Source organism: Peromyscus californicus, unplaced genomic scaffold (assembly GCF_007827085.1).
Source record: "Peromyscus californicus insignis strain IS unplaced genomic scaffold, ASM782708v3 Scaffold_11__1_contigs__length_118956290, whole genome shotgun sequence".
Taxonomy (NCBI): Eukaryota; Metazoa; Chordata; class Mammalia; order Rodentia; family Cricetidae; genus Peromyscus; species Peromyscus californicus.
The window spans coordinates 53,436,888-53,453,957 of record NW_026294402.1 but is presented as its reverse complement, the minus strand read 5'-3'; the positions used below and the strand labels follow the sequence as shown (position 1 = coordinate 53,453,957).

Sequence of the window (17,070 nt, the reverse complement as noted above, 5' to 3'; positions counted from 1 at the left end):
AAAGATTACTTCTTCACTAGTGTAGAGTTCATTCCTCAGAGAAAGATCTAAGTCTATGAGTTGATCCTTATGATGATGTTCCCTGCACTGAAACCAGGTACTCGGAATACATAGCTTTGGCTGTGTTGGTGGTTCATGGTCCTTACTGTAGTCCATCCCTACACAGACCCTGACTGTTTGGCAGTTGTACTCACACAACTATTGCACCAGCATATCTTGCAGGCATGTCACTATTGTAGATTGAAGGGTTTGTAGCTGGGTTGGTGTTTACCTTCCTCCTTTAATACATGGAAAATAGGCCGGGCGGTCGTGGCGCACGCCTTTAATCCCAGCACTCGGGAGGCAGAGCCAGGTGGATCTCTGTGAGTTCGAGGCCAGCCTGGACTACCAAGTGAGTTCCAGGAAAGGCGCAAAGCTACACAGAGAAACCCTGTCTCGAAAAACCAAAAAAAAAAAAAAATACATGGAAAATACCTTCCAGAACCTTGAATGCTAGTCAGTAGGAGTAAAGGCTCTAGGTAGGCACCAGCTTGTCTTCTCTGTGTTCAGTGATTATGTAAGTGCTGTCTTCAGCAATAGGACCTTACTGTCAGTTTGTGGCGAGCAGCCAATAGACTTGGAAATAGCCTGGGTTGCTTGAAGGTTTCTATGGTGTGCCTTTGGCCAACAGTGTGATTAGATATAACCCGTTCTCAGCACAGGAAGTCTTATTTGGTGGTGAGAGATGTCTAGTTGGGACTTTGTCTGCCCTGTTATTTGGTGATTCCATTTAGGTTTCTTTCATATATATACTTTAAGAGGCTTGTACTATAGTAGGTTTCCATTCAACCCCTCAAATGGCCCTTAGTTTTAGCCGTCCCTTCCTGTATTGCCTCCCTACCCCCCTCTTTTCTTCCCCTCCAATTTGCTTTTTTAAGTACTGGAGACAAATCCATACATTTCTAGTCCTCTCTCTTTCTCTTCCCCTCTCTCTTCTCCTCCCCTCTCCCCTCACCTTAGTTTTTTGAGACAGAGTTTTTCTATATAACTGTTCTGACTGTCTTAGAACTTGCTTTGTAGACCAGGCTATCCTTGAACTCACAGAGATCTGCCTGCCTCTGCCTCCCTAGTGCTGGGATTAAAGGCAAGTACCACCAGTGCCTGGCTGGTTTGGCTTGGTTTTTGAGACAAGATCTCATTGTAATAATCTTCCTGCCTCAGTTTCTGAGGTGCCAGGATATTGACATGTGCCACCATATCCATATCCTCTATCTATATTCTTAATAAGCTTTATTTTAAAATAGTTTTGGATTTATAGAAGAGTTACAGAGATAGTTGTGGAGGGTTTGATGATGGCTCAGTGATTAAGAGTACTTGCTGTGCACCCACATAATATGGGTAGCATAATGCCTGTAATGTGAAGACAGGAGAATCACTGAGGCTTGTTGGTTTCCAGCCTAGCCAAGAAAAAGGGAATCCCAGCCTTAAAGGGGAGACTGGCTAAAAGGGTGGAGGAGGACGTTGGGCACCCCCTTCTGACTTCTTCACATGCTCCTAGGCCCTTGCACCACAGACACATAGAAGATAGCTATAGAGTGCCCAGTTACCTTGCATCGCTTCTCTCACATTTGCTGCTGTTGACCAATATTGGAACTTTTTATTATGAAGTCCACACTTTATTCAGGTCATTTTTGCTTCTGTTTTTTTTGTTTGTTTGTTTGGGGATATAATACAAGTCACCATCCTTCTTGTTTTTGATGAACACCAGTGATTCTAACCCAGTTACATGGCTAAGGTAGTGCTGTCAGGTTTCTTTACTATTAGGTTACTCTTTCCCCTTTTCCATATTGTATATTTTGCAAGGAACTAACTGTACGCAGCTCTTGGAAATAAGATAGTAAAAATTCAAGAGACTAGGGGGGAAATGAAGCAGTTTTTCAGATGCCATTCTGCAGAAAATAATGCCAACAGAGTAGCAAAGCAAAAATGGCTGGCGTGCTGATTTGGCACAAGACAATGATTTTTTTAAGTAGTGAGAAATTCCTGCCCTTTTCTACAGTAGGCTAGGAGGACTTTCCCCTTTTCCCGGATCCCCATCTCACTGGTTTAAGACTCAAAGTCATTTACATAATTAAAATTTAGGGTTAGAGATTGCCCCCTTGTTCTGATCATAGGCTCAATCATGTAGTAGACTACCTATAACTTTGCAACTCTTGGCTCAGCTAGGGTAGAGAGGAACCTAGTACTTCCTGCTTAATTTAAATTATGTGTGGTATTTGCTTAACTTTTTATGCTTGCGAGGTCAACCATTTTTGCTTCTATTTAATATTGGTAATCTCTGTCTGTGTTATGTCTCCTACCCCCTCCCTGCAGCCTTGATGCTGACTACAATTTTATCTTTTAGTTTGATTTTATTTTCTCTAATGTTTCTCCTTTGATTGTCACTAATTTTCTTTTTTACATAGGCATCTATGCTATAAATTTTTAAGTCCTTTTTTGCATACATGATTATTAATGAAGCTGTACTTTTAGCTTAATATAGTTAAAATGTTTTTTAAAATTTTTGTGACTTCTATGATCCATGGGTTATCTAGAAATGCATTTATCTTTAATTTTTAATGGTTTCCTTCTATGTTTGTGTTATTTCTAGCTTAACTCTGTGTGAGCATATATGATCGTCTTACTTAGGGCTTTATTGCTGTGAAGAGACACCATGACCAAGGCAACTCTTACAAAGGAAAACATTTAATTGGGGCTGGCTTACAGTTTCAGAGGTCTAGTCCTTTATCGTCATGGTGGGAAGCATGGCAGCATGTAGGAAGACATGGTGCTAGAGAAGGAACTGAGAGTTCTACATCTTGACTAAAGGCAGCAGATGGAGACTGTGAGCCACACTGGGCACAGCTTGAGCATATGAGACCTCAAAGCCCATTCCCACAGTGACGCACTTCCTCCAACAAGGCCATACCTCCTTATAGTGCCACTCCCTATGAGCCAAGCATTCAAACCCATGAGTCTATGGAGGACATTCCTATTTAAACCACTACAATGATATATCTTCTTTTATATCAGTTAAAGTATACTTCATGTATCAGATATTTGTCTTGGTAAATTTACTTTAGGTTTTAAAAAACAATGTATTTTCTATTGTTGAATGGAAGTTTAGAAGTGTCAGATCAAATTGATGAATAATGTTCAGGTCATCTTTTTTAAAATAATTTGTTATTTCATGTGCATTGGTGTTTTGCCTGCATGTATGTCTGTGTGAGGATGTTGAATCCCCTGAAACTTGACTCACAGACAGTTATGAGCTGCCATGTGGGTGCTAGGAATTGAACCCTGGTCCTCTGGAAGAGCAGCCAGTGCTCTTAACTGCTGAGCCATCTCTCCAGCCCCGGTTCAGGTCATCTTTTCTAATCTTTACTGATTTTCTTCCTTCTTGATCAGTTACTAGTAGATGGATGCTCACATTATATATTATTGAATTTCGATTATTTTTTCTTATTTATGCTGGGTTTTGCCCTGTAACTTTGGTACTCTTGTGGTGTGCATACATGTTTAAGATTATGTCTTCTTGAAAATTTTATGGATTTATTAATATGGAATGCTGTTTCCTATCTCTGGGTAAGTGTTCTTGTTCTGAAGTCTACTTTTTTAAAAAGTTATTATAGTTAATCAGTATACTAGTATAATAAACCTGTGGCCTATTTTTTTAAAAAATTATTTTTGTTTTATAGTTCTGGGGATCAAACCCACTGCATTGAGCATGTTAAATAAGCACTGTGGTACTGACCTCCATCCTCTTGTCCAGTGCCAGTTTTGTTTTGATTAATGTTAATGTGATACATCATTTGTCTTTTTTTTTTTTTGATTTTTCGAGACAGGGTTTCTCTGTGTAGCTTTGCACCTTTCCTGGAACTCACTTGGTAGTCCAGGCTGGCCTCGAACTCACAGAGATCTGCCTGCCTCTGCCTTGAATGCTGGGATTAAAGGCATGTGCCACCACCGCCCTGCTCATTTGTCCATTTTTATATCATTCTATGCATGATGGATCATCCCAATACATTTTTTACTATTAATGTTTTAAAGAGACAGTTACAGTTTTATATTAGTTAAGAATAAAAGTAGGGTCTGGAACATGGCGGTGCGGTCGTTGTGGGCGGTGCAGCGGCTGCAGCACCTCCTGGCCTCCAGGACCCTGTCGCAGAGCCGGGGATGGCTCCACCCATTCAGCACCGCCACCCCAAGAATGGTTGGGGAAGACTGCAGTTCTGAGGACCCTCCTGATGTACTCGGTCCCTCCCTTGCTGAACAAGCCTTAAGGCTAAAAGCTGTTAAACTGGAAAAAGAAGTCCAAGATTTAACACTAAGATACCAGAGAGCTGTCGCTGATTCTGAAAACATAAGGAGAAGAACCCAGAGATGTGTGGAAGACGCCAAGATATTTGGAATCCAAAGCTTCTGTAAGGACTTGGTGGAGGTGGCAGACATTTTGGAGAAGACAGCTGAGTGCTTTTCAGAAGGAGCCAAACCCGAGGACCACAAGCTTACTCTGGAAAAAGTCTTTCAAGGACTGTCTCTTTTAGAAGCAAAGCTGAAAAGTGTGTTTGCCAAGCATGGCCTAGAGAAAATGACGCCCATTGGTGACAAATACGACCCTCATGAGCATGAACTCATCTGTCACATGTCAGCAGGTGTTGGGGTACAGCCTGGCACTGTGGCATTAGTACGACAAGATGACTACAAACTTCATGGCTGCACCATTAGACTTGCCCAAGTGGAAGTGGCAGTGGAGTCTCAGAGAAGGCTATGAACAAGCCACCGGGAACTAAAACTCTCCCAGGGTCCTGGCACCTCTGTCCCCTTTATTTGTTAAGCTGGTTTATATTATACATGAGGTCCTTCGTGTGCTCTGCTTTGGATTTAGTCATATTGGCTTTATCTTTACAGTATCTTATTGGTTTTATGTAACCTGTTTGGTCTCATCAGAAGTCCTGCCACTGGGCATCTGAACAATGTGACGAGTGTCCTATGGCCTTTATCAAAATGTTTACAAAAATCATTTAAATTGGTACTCTGATGACTGAATCCAAAATCCCTTAACTGTGTTTTCACCTAATGACTGGAATTAGTGTAGCAGCATCGTGGTTCTTGTATCTTATGGGAAAGGGAGATGGTAGGGATTGGTTTGACATTTAGGTCCTTAGATGACAAAGCTTTACCTTGTATAAATTTAGATCATTTGGGTTTATTTCTACAGAGAGTTTTCAAGGCTGCTTTTCTATTTCATTTTTCATTTAGTCATCTTTTGTACTTGTATTCCCTGCTAGGGGCACACTTAAATTGTTCCATAGCCACCCCTTTCTGGTTCCATTTGGAAGGGCTAAAGAGTCGGACCAGTCTTCCTTTTTTTTCTTGTTGGTAAGGTGTACTCTATTATTAAACTGGTCTCAAGTCTATGAACAGGTAAGCTCTGGCTGCCTCAACAACACAGCCCACTCCCAGGGAGACCAAAACCTCTTACATCTCAAGTTAGAGAGTCAGGGATGGGGGGCCAGGCATAGTGGCTGACCATTCAAAATGGAAAGCAGAGGATTGGGGTGGGTGATTTTTTTGCAGTACATAATTTACACAAAAGCAGTGCTGCTGCCTCCCTTGAACGCACTCAGAGTGAACTGGGCCATCCTCCTTTGCGTAGGGTGTGGTGCTGCTCTGGAGAGGACAAGGGACTTCTTGTAACAACAACAAAAATGCACTCAAAGTCCTCAGCCACATTGTCACATTGTAAAACTTGGGGGATGCTTACCCCAATCAGCTGTTGTCACCTTCGCCATTCCAGTTTTTAAATCCTGAGTCAAAAGCACCCCCCCAAAAAAAATTATATATTTATAATTGACAAAAAAAAAAAAAAGAATAAAAGTAAGCCAGATGTGGTGACATGTGCTGGTAATCCCAGCACTTGAGAGACTAAGGCAGAAGGATTATGAGTTGGAGGGCAGCCTTGGTTGTATGATCTGTCTCAAAAACCAAAGATGAGTTGGAGGGAAGGAGGTTTACGGTTTGGATTGACAACCTTTCACTTGCATGAGCAAAAGGAGGACACATTTTTCTGGCTTAGGTGTCCCACGGATACTTTTCCATGTAATTTGGATATAGGTTTTCTCTGTTCTTTTTTTTCCACCAATCCCAACCTCACTCCCACTCCCTCTCCTTCCCTCCCTCCCCATGAGTAAACAGTGTGCCTACTGTTCCTATGTGTATATACTCTAAGAACTGAGCTTAAACTTGTTAGGGAAACTTGTTCATGCTGACACATCTAGTGTATCCATTGAAGCTGGGATGTGCCTCTTACCTGTCTGGATTACAGGAAGGAGAACAGCTGCACTTAAACACTGTATCATACTGTGGACATCCAGCTTCTGCCTCAAACTTAGTTAAGTTCATGTCCTCATTCATCTTGCACATTATCACTGAAGTTGTTTTGCTTTGTTAAGATGCCCCCCTTTTGTCAGGATCAAATCCTGTATGTCTGTCAAAGCCCAATTCTAAATGCCATTTTAGCTGCCAGTGCTCTTGGCTTCCAGCAGAAAGGAAATACCTAATGTCCTTGAATGTTTATTTGATCTACATTCTGACATGGTCATTTGATGTGCACGGTTCTTTTCTATTAATCTGCAAGAAAAGGATTTGTGTCCACTGTTTGTATCACTTAGGTCATAGAGCTTTGTTGGCATTGCAGAACAGGTACCATTTCAATAAATATCCATAGTCAGTGAGTGCATTTATTTAGTATAATTTCTGCTCTTAATTTGTAAGAGTACTCTCTTAAATCAGTTTCCACATCAGAGTTGTTGACTCATTAATTGTATGGATTTTATTGAAATATGATAAAGGGTCTTGAACATACCTGTCTTAATCCTGTCTTGAGGATTAACATTTGAATGTTGAAGACATGACAAATGGTTTTAAAATTAGATAAGCCTTCCTTATTATACTGACATCAGTAAGGCTATTTGAATATGCATGAAAATTTCGAGGATATTTGAGAGCACTATAGACATTTTGCTATTTCTCTTTCTAGAAGTTAAGTAATACAGATTATAATAGGGAAGTGATTCTCAAGCTGGAAGTAGGTGTCAAATCTGTCATTGTTTCTGTTATACAAACCTTGAATAAATGACACACCTTTCTGGGGTTTTTTTGGGGGGCGGTTTATGAGATAACGTATCTTTCAGTTTTAAAATTCATATTAAATTTTTCACAAGACAATTTGATGTATCTTTCTTTCAAATAATATATAACAAAGAAGTGTGTGCTGTTTCAAATAAGCCCTATTCTTTAAAGCATAGGATTCTTGAAAATTGTTAATATGACTTTTTCTACCTGAAAATCAGAATATTAGAATTAATAAAATTTCCTTATGTGAGCTTTGTTGAAAAAGATTATTCTTGTCCTGTAATAATGCTATTACACAGCATTATTCCTTTGCTTTAATTTTCTTTGCCTCATCATATTTAAAATTTGGGAATAGTGTAGATGTAATTCTAAACGGTTTTATTAAATAAGAAACACAGAGCCAGATAAAGAGTTAAAAGCCCAGAGATCGAGCAGTTGCCAAGAGCTAAGACCACCTTATCTTACCACTCGCTGCTGTCCTTCCCCTCAGAGAGAGACCTTCTTCCTGTGTCCTGTCTTTTTATTGCCTTTGTGTTCTGCCTTCTCATTGGTTGTAAACCCAACCACATGACTTCCTCGTCACTGCCTGTCTATACAGACCTCCAGGTCTCTATGGTTCCTACTGAGATTAAAGGTTCGGGTCACCACTTGGCTGTGTCCTTGAACACACAGAGATTCTGCCTGCCATATGATCAGATTAAGGGCGTGTGCCACTACCGCCAGACTTCTGCTAAATGGCTTGCTCTTAGCTCTGATCCCCAGGCAACTTTAATTATTAACATACACATAAAATCACATTTCAGCACAAATAAAATATCACCATAGAATAGTAATGAATTTTATCTAAAAAAATCTATGTCATTTCTTATGCATCTCACTACCAAGCTGTAAAACTTGTTGAATACATTGAGAGACACTATTGGAAGTACTGCATATAGCCTGAAGTCATAACAACCTCACACTTGTCAGTGGCTCCTTTATGTGACAAATTACTCTCAGGAGCAAATGATATGTGGCTTTTCTCTTCTTCTGTTGTTGCTTTTATTTTAAATAAAGTGCTTGACCAATAGCCTAGTAACAGTTGTTTCCCTGATTGAATGTGAATGCTTCTTCTGAATATCTTTCATCTATTGGAGTCATTGTTTTATTGGATTCTAGTTGTTCTGTGCTTCTCAAAAGTTTGTTTTGTTGTTGTTGTTTTTTTTTTAATTGCTTCCTTTCAGCTGTTTGCTATAGGGGAAATGAACTGTTCTATTAGTAATTTTAGAATGGCATCTCTAACAATTTGATTGGTTTTCCAGTGGCACTTATAAAAACAGCTTATCTCTACCCTGCTGGTATTGGAAAGATATTGCCTGATGGATACAATCTGAAATGATAAGTTTTTGTTAGAATATGGTGCCATATTTACCAACAGGACAGCCCTACTGGCTTTATTCTTAAAGTAGTGGTGCTCTTTAGCCAAACCATTCCTACACTCATTTCCAAGAACCTGGATGTGATTTAAAATGTTTCCTGTAACCATAGAAACTAGCCTGAACTACATTCCAAGACCCTGCCATTGTTAAGACAATACATTCTGGGGTGGGGGGACGGGGAGCAGTCAGTGCTCAGAGGTTAAGAGCACTGACTGCTCTTCCAGAGGACCCAGGTTCAATTCCCAGCACCCACATGGCAGCTCACAACGGTCTGTAATGTCAAGATCTAACACCCTTACACCAACATACATGCAGGCAAAACACCAGTGCACATAAAATAATTTTAAAAAGAATGCATTCATCTCTTTGCTTACTTACTGAGCATAGTGTGATCACCCTCCTACTGACTGACGCAGCTAGTATTGGTCACTTCCTGCCACAATTCCCTGCATGAGGTCCTGCAGGAGCTTAAATAAATCCTTTTTCCTGTAGTTGCTTTTGACAAGTATTTTTCTCACAGCAACAATAAAGGTCCCCAAAATACTAGGCAAGTGCTCTACAATTTGCAGTTGATTTTTGTCCTCAACTTAGGTGACTTTATTTGTTGTATTTTGAGGCAAGGTCTGTGTAGGTGCCCAGGCTAGTTTGGAACCCATGTTCCCCCGTCTCACTTCCTAAGTGCTAATTTATAGGCATGTGCTACCATAGCCACTGATCAACATCCTCCCATGTTTGTGTGTCTCTTTTTGATTTGTAATTATCCTCTTTTATTTTTATGAATATAAAATCAAGCACTAGCATCAAGAAATTAATAACATCATTTATCAAGCAAAATGTTAATTAAAGTTTGACAGTGTTGAATATATTTCTTCTCTCACCTTTTCTTGAAAGATACAAACTATTCTGGAAGCCTATCCTTCTTGTGTTTGTTGTACTTAATTATAAATTATGGTTAGTGCCATGATCCAGCACCTTTTATTATGGTATTATTTGAAAGAAATTACTTAATAATTTTTGCAGTGTTTTTAAAGCACATACAGCTATAACAGAGTAGGTAGTTCTGGCCTTTTTTTCTGTATTAAACAACTGGAAAACTGAACAAAGAATATAAAAGAAATATTTTAAACACTTGCAAGCATGCCAGGATCATGACTACTAAGATTAGGGAAACCAGTGAAGTGAGCCCCATCTATTTGCCTGAAGTGACTTCCTGCTGCCTGAGTAGGTGAGGGCACCCTTACCTATGGGAGCTGGGAGCAGACCACCTAGCAAGGTCAGAGAGCTAGATGGAAGGGTTGGGTTTAGTTATACTTTATAGAGCAGGCTACTGGAGAGAAACATGCAGGAAAGAAGATCAGGAAAGTTGTAGGGAATTCATTCCCTTTGAGTCTTTTGGATACCGTGTTACATTTGTGTTTTGTAAGCAGAAGTTTCTGTCCCACCAGCCAGAACCACACAGAGACTTATATTATTAATTATAAATGCTTGAATGATAAGCTTAGGCTTATTATTAGCTAGCTCTTACAACTTAAGTTAACCCATATTATTAATTAATTCACGTGCTTCCATGTGGCTCATGGCTTGTTACCTCATTTTCTGCACATCTTGCTTCCTCTGCGTCTGACTGGTGACCCCACCCTTCTTCTCTGTGTTCTTTTTCTCTTTTGACAAGTCCCACCTAACCTCTTCCTGCCAAGAGCTATTGGCCATTAGCTCTTTATTTAAACCAATGAGAGCAACATATCTTCACAGTGTAAAAAAAACAAAAACCTATTCCCTAACAATGTTCTGTCTTTCTCTTTCAGTTTGACTTTGATCTGTCATAGCTTTAACATTTCAGCAATGTTTTGTGAAAGTATAGTGTTCTCTGAATGTGCTTATCTTATGATTACATTGATGTGATTTTTTTTTTCCTTAAGAAAGACAAATGAGAAGTGATCTTGCAGTACTTCTGTATCAGGAGTCCATGATAACCTGTCAGTGCTTGATGTTTGGTGATGTTAACCTTGATGGTGTGATTTAGGTGTTCTCCTCCATTCTTAATTCTCCTGTAGTCACCTCTAAGCCCAGATCACCTCCAATATCCTGAGTATAAATGTTCTGGAGGATTTTGAGGTCTCATAGCTCCTTTTACAGACTTCCATGTACTTCCTCTTATCCATGTCATCCCTGCTTCCAGATGTGCTGACAGTTCCTCAAGGTCTACTGATTTGTGTCTTGTCAGTCTGCCCTTTTGAAGTACTTAGCATCCCAGAATTTCTTCCATTAAATTTACTTTTATCTGCCTTATTTCTTAACACATTTTGATTTAATACTTTTCTGTTTAATACAAAGATGAGGTTATGCTGTCCTGCTTATTATTTGGGAATAAGTTGAGTGTGGTGATGCATGGAGGCAGATGCAGACGGATCTCTGAGTTCAAGGCCAGCCTTATCTACAGAGTGAGTTCCAGGACAACTAGAGCAACAGAGAGAAAACCTGTCTTGAAACAAATGAACGAACGAACAAACAAAAAAAGAGTTCACAGAAATACATTTAGCTTACATTCTAAAATTCAAACCCAAATAGTCTTTCAGAAGACTAGCTTTCATCATTTTCAGACTTTGAAATGCATAAACCTTTGGCTCAGCTTTTCTGTTTCTGGGAGTGCACATCAGAAATATTTACATATGTACATAAAAATACATGTATAGGAAAGTTTAAAGAAATATTGCTGGTAATAGCTATGAATGAGTTAATGAAAACACCGATATAAAAAATGATAAAAGTGATTAAATTTTGATTATTTTTATGCTTGGAAATACTTTGTAGCAATTGGGACTATTGAAATTGTTTTAATACAAATGTGAGAGTTGTATAAAAGTTTGCAAAGCAACTTGTTTGGCATCATTCCATGTCTGTATTTATATGTAAACACGTAAGATCCTTTGTATTAATCAGCTTTCCATTGCTGTGATAGAATGAATACCTTGGGTAAACTATTTGAAAAAAGGAAAATGTAGTCTGTGCTCATGCTTGAGGAGTTTTAGTCCTTGGTCATTTAGCTCTTGCTTTGGGCTTATGGCAGTGAGGTATGTCATAGGGAGAGTACAGCAGAGCTTGTTCACCTCTTGATTCCTGGGAAGTTGAGAGGGAGACAGGGAAGTAGTTTAAGTGAAGGAAGAAAGGGGATCCCAGAAATATTTCTGAAGATATAATAATATTATCTGCATTCTACTAGAAATGTTATCTTGGATGTCATGAAAGTGAGGGGTCCCTACAGGTGTCAGGCAGGGGAGCAAATTTCATAAAGAGGTAAGAACGAAAACCTGGTGCAGATTGACTTCATCAACCTGGATCAAACTTCAGGGAGTCTAATGCCAGGTGGTTCACTGTCGGCATATTTAAAACACCGTATAATCTGGGGAAAGGTTTCCAGGCAACAGTCAGTCCAGTTCCAGTGCACAATAAAGCTTAAGGTGTGACTGCATAGAAACTCCTTTACAAAGTACATGTGACCGTGAGGGTGGCTTTTATAGTTAAAAGCCTAGAATCTAGTATAGTCTCTAATGGATAGCACAGAGGTCAGCAGGCCATAAAGTACATGTGACATATCCCCTAAGTATGGGTATAATAGTGTAGAGAGGGAAGAGTCTGGAATTCTAGGGAATTTGGGTGAGGTTTGCCTCTGTAGCAAAAGGTGGGTGAGGTCTGCCTCCATATATAGCAAAAGGGTCACCAGGTCACTAACAAAATCCATTCTCAGCTTTCTAGATGGAATTCAGGTATTTGATTTTATCTTTTCCATCAAGGAGACAACCCTGCGTGATTAATATTCCTGGTTCTCTTAGTGCTTCTCTAGAATACAAGGCCCTTGTGTACTCTACAGGAAAGGGAAATGTTAGTCCTTTTACTTTGCACACTTCTACTTGTTGTAAGTTATTTTTATAATGAGCTTACTGCATTTTTTTAAAATTAAAAGCATGAAATGGACTATTTACCAGGATTGAACAACCAGAGAAGTTTTTAGGCAGAGAGGCTCTTTTTAGTAGGCTCTCTGTAGTACAGGATCTTGTCTAGTATTTAATCTAGGGTGCCTGATTGACTGACAGTCAAGTGAAGCTGTCAGTCCCAGACTGGCCTGTGTCTATTGCTCTAGATGTGGAAGCATTGTGAACTAAGAAGCTGAAAGGGTCGTTTTTGTGCAGGGAGCCAGGAAGATCATACAGCAAGCCTACTAGACTGGACCCCAGGGATTAAACCCAGGTCATCAGGCTTTGCAGCAAGTACCTTTACCAGCGAGTCTTCTTACCAGCCCACTTATACATTCTAAAAAAAAGATTGATTTATTCTTTTAAGAAACTGAGCCGGGTGGTGGTGGCGCACGCCTTTAATCCCAGCACTTGGGAGGCAGAGCCAGGCGGATCTCTGTGAGTTCGAGGCCAGCCTGGTCTACCAAGTGAGTTCCAGGAAAGGCGCAAAGCTACACAGAGAAACCCTGTCTCGAAAAACAAAACAAAACAAAAAAGAAACTGCCAATAAAATTCTGTTTACATTTCTTACTTTTATATACAATATAAAAATCCACTAATAGAATTAAGTAAGTAAATAAGATTCAATATCAGTGTCCTAGTTAGGGTTGCTATTGCTGTAATGAAACACCATGACCAAAGCAACTTGGGAAGGAAAGGGTTTATTCCAGCTTAAATTTCCAAATAACAGTTCATCACCGAGAGAAGTCAGGGTAGGAACTCATCATCTCTTCATTTCCTGCTCAGCCTATGTCTGTAGTAGAAGCATAGACACTCACTTAGACTTCCGTTATTGCTATTTAAAGTCCTTTTTCTTGTAAGTACTACATTAGCTTTAGCTCATAAGTTTTTGAACAGTGTGTTTTGTTTTTATTCAGTTGATAGTATTTGAAATTATTTCCTTGAGATTTTTCTTTCTTTTTCCTTCCTTTTTTTTTTTTTTTTTTTTTTGACCCTGGAGTTGTTTGGCAGCATGTTGTTTGTTGGTTAATTTCCAGATATTTCGGTTTTTCTTGGTTTTCCTCGAATTCTATCTTGTTTTGTGTCTTGTGCTTTGGGACTCTTTCATTAGATGCATATGCATTTATACTTATGTTCGAAAAAGAAATACATAATCTAATAATAAAACTCAAAACTAGTAAAATGATTAGGCAGAATCTGAAAAGCTATAGAAGACTTACAGATAACCTATGAACCAACTTGACCTAACTGACACTATACAGTCTGTCCAGCAGTTCTAGATTCATTCCAGGCGTGGAGCAATCACCAGGGCACATTGTATGCTGGATCACAGAGATGGCTCAATGAAATTTAAAGCCTGAAATCATATAAAGTGTTTTCAGACCATAGCAGAGTTAAATTAGATATCCACTACAAGTATGTTCATTATCTAGGGCTTGCTATAAAAGTGATGAATACTGCGCTTCTCTTTAGTAACAAACTACTGCAGGTGCAGGAAATTGGGGTGGAGAGGACTGATAACAACCTACAGGGAATTCTGACTGCTGCCATTTCTCTGAGGAAGAAAATTCTTTATCTCTAATACAGAACTTGTGTCTTCTTCAGTGCCCATGAAATGCTAATAGGTCAGCTGTTAGCCTATAAGTAAAGTAAGCTGAGACCCTAGGTAGTTCCCGGCATCTCCTTTAGTTCTTAGAAGGTATTTAAACAAGTATCTTAAATTTTTTATTAGATCCACTGTTTGAGGACCTTGTGAGACATTTCATATTGACTGACGTTTTTACTCCCAGAGTCTGTGTCATGCTTTCTTTCTTAGCTGCATGTGTCATATGATATATAAGCAACTCTGGATTCTGACTGTTCTCCCCCACACTCCTAGCATTTGCTGCTGTCTTTGTTTAGTGACTTGCCTGGACTACTTGTTTCTCAGAGTGTACAACCACTAATGTATAGCTTAGCCTTTTAATGTTTTTTTTTAAATTTTTTGCTTATTTTATTATTTTATGTGTTTTGCTTGTACATTTGTCTGTGCATCACTTGTGTGCCTTATGCTGCAAAGGTCAGAAGAAGACATCAGATTCCCTGGGACTACAGTAACAGGTGGTTGTGAGCTGCCATGTGGGTGGTGGGAATTGAACCCAGGTCCTCTGGAATAGCACCCAATACTTTTAACCACTGAACCATCTCTCCAGCCTCATAGCTAAGTTTTTATGTTTATTTTCTTTTTCTATTTTCCTAGGAGGCTATGTATATGTAAATTTTGTTTTCTAGGGATAACATCTACTTGTCTTTTATTGCTACAGGACTTACTATGTACCCAACCTGGCCTGGACTGGCCTGAGCTCATGGTCTCCCTTCCTCAGCCTCCCAAGGGCTAGGGTTGCAGCCATATGCTACCACACCCAGCACCTATATCTCTATTTTAAATTATTAGTTAGCCAAAAATTAGTCTGAAAGTATGTCCAAATTCTTGAAGCTCTTAGCTGGTAGATCTGGTTTGAGGAATACCTTCAAACTTTGAGTTATTTTTCAGGCTGCCTCAGCCTTTGTTTTGTGCTGGGTGATCTTATTTGTCTCTTGACTAACACACATAGCTTCCACTGACCAGGTATACATGGATGGCTTGGACTGTCTATGTCTGCATCATCTACACCTTGCTTCCAGTCATCCTGGGATGTGTCGTGCTTATCAAGCTTTCTTATCACTTTCTTACCTCATGAAATACCATGTTCCATGGCTGGTCAATTGTCCATTGCCCCTAAAAGATCACCTCAGGCTAGGAAGTACTAGCTCTTTTTGCATACCAGTGAGCCCACTCTGACAATAGTGGCAAAACCATCGACTTTCAGAGCCTGCTCTATTCTGATTGGTCACTTGAGCAAAGATGGGATGATAATCCAGACACTGTTTTAAACTGAAATATTATAGTTTCCATTAACAAATGCTTCTTGGTGTAGGCTGACTTTTCTGTCCTGCCAGCTGCTCCCCAAATAACCACACAGAGACTTAATATTAATTAATTATAAATGCTAGGCCCATAGCTTAATCTTGTTTTTTGCTAGCTGGTATAGATTAAATTAACCCATTTCTATTAATCTATGTCCTGCTCCAAGGCTCATTTACCTCATGTAAGTTTTTCCCATCCTGCTAGCTCTACATCTCCTGGCATCTCCTGGCATCTCCTCTGCATCTCCTCAGACTTCTTCCCTTTCTTCTCCCCAGCATTCTCTCTGCCCTGAAAATCCTGCTTAATTATCAGCCATTCCTCTTTTTATTAACAATGAGAATAGCGCGTTGTAGCTTAAGTTTTCCTGCCTGGCCCACAGTCAGGACAAATCTCTATCACCTGCCAGTCCCACAGCCCCTCAGACCCAACCAAGTAAACACAGAGACTTATATTGGTTACAAACTGTATGGCCGTGGCAGGCTTCTTGCTAACTGTTCTTACAGCTTAAATTAATCCATTTCCATTAATCTATACCTTGCCACATGGCTCGTGGCTTACCGGCATCTTCATATGCTGTTTCTCATCATGGCGGCTGACAGTGTCTCTCTGACTCAGCCTTCCACTTCCCAGCTTTATTCTCCTCCTTGTCCCGCCTACACTTCCTGCCTCGCCAATGGCCAATCAGTGTTTTATTTATTGACTAATTAGCAACACATTTGCCATACAGAACATCCCACAGCAGCGCGTCTTCACAAGTGTACAGGAGGATTATTCCACAGCATCTTGGCTTGTGTTGTGCCTTTGGTCAAGTTCAAGTCTGGGCAGTTTTGTCCAATTTTATCATTGCTATTGGGGATGAGATTTTTGTCATCCTCCTCAAACCTTCCTGCCAGAAGTCCAGAGTCCCAGTCTGTACTATTTTGCTGTGAATGATGGCATACTCTAGTTCTTAGTTGATTCTCTGTGGTCACATCAATCTCCCTCACCTGCTTAACTATGACATAGAACCCACATGGGAAGGGGAGCTGCAGTATGCATAGATTCCCCCCAGTTTGATCAATGAGCGATTGTTTACATTATTACAGTAACCTGGTATTTACACTTTGATTGGATGTACATGAAATAAAATGTCTGCCTTGAAATTTTAGTTTCATTATATAATGTTATTTATATGGGCTTAGCTAAAAAGATCAAAATGTTGAATGAGCTTTTAGAAACATTGGTCTCTATTGAAACATCCCTGAATTTTCTTCCATTTATTAATTTAATAATATAAATTTATTGGTTACCTAAAGTAGACAGAGTGAGTGAGTGAGTGAGTGGTTACAAGATGAAGCAAGTAGAGATTTTGTCCATAAGGGGCTTGTAGGTTCATACAAGGTGATACAGTGTGCACATGGATGGTGTAAATAAGTGCTGTGGGATGTTAATGAATTACTGATCTGTGCATTAGAAGTTCAGCAGGGCAACCAAACTTGCCAGTCTGAATGATTCACCCGTTACACCCTTCACCTGCTTTCCCCTGCTTACATTGTCTCTCTAGCTGCTTTCATATCCCACTCAAATGTGGGAAGTATTG

General features: G+C 39.7%; 2 protein-coding genes across 12 annotated transcripts in view; both read left to right on the top strand.

The window, feature by feature from the left end:
* Neo1 (neogenin 1) overlaps positions 1-17,070 on the top strand; it is a 176,943-nt gene that overhangs the window by 100,315 nt on the left and 59,558 nt on the right. The gene's annotated exons all lie outside the window — the stretch shown is intronic.
* LOC128125204 (grpE protein homolog 2, mitochondrial-like) lies at positions 3,865-13,515 on the top strand. Its single transcript, XM_052762362.1, has one exon. It carries the CDS (start codon positions 4,118-4,120, stop codon positions 4,790-4,792), a length of 675 nt encoding a protein of 224 aa, XP_052618322.1. The 5' UTR covers positions 3,865-4,117; the 3' UTR covers positions 4,793-13,515.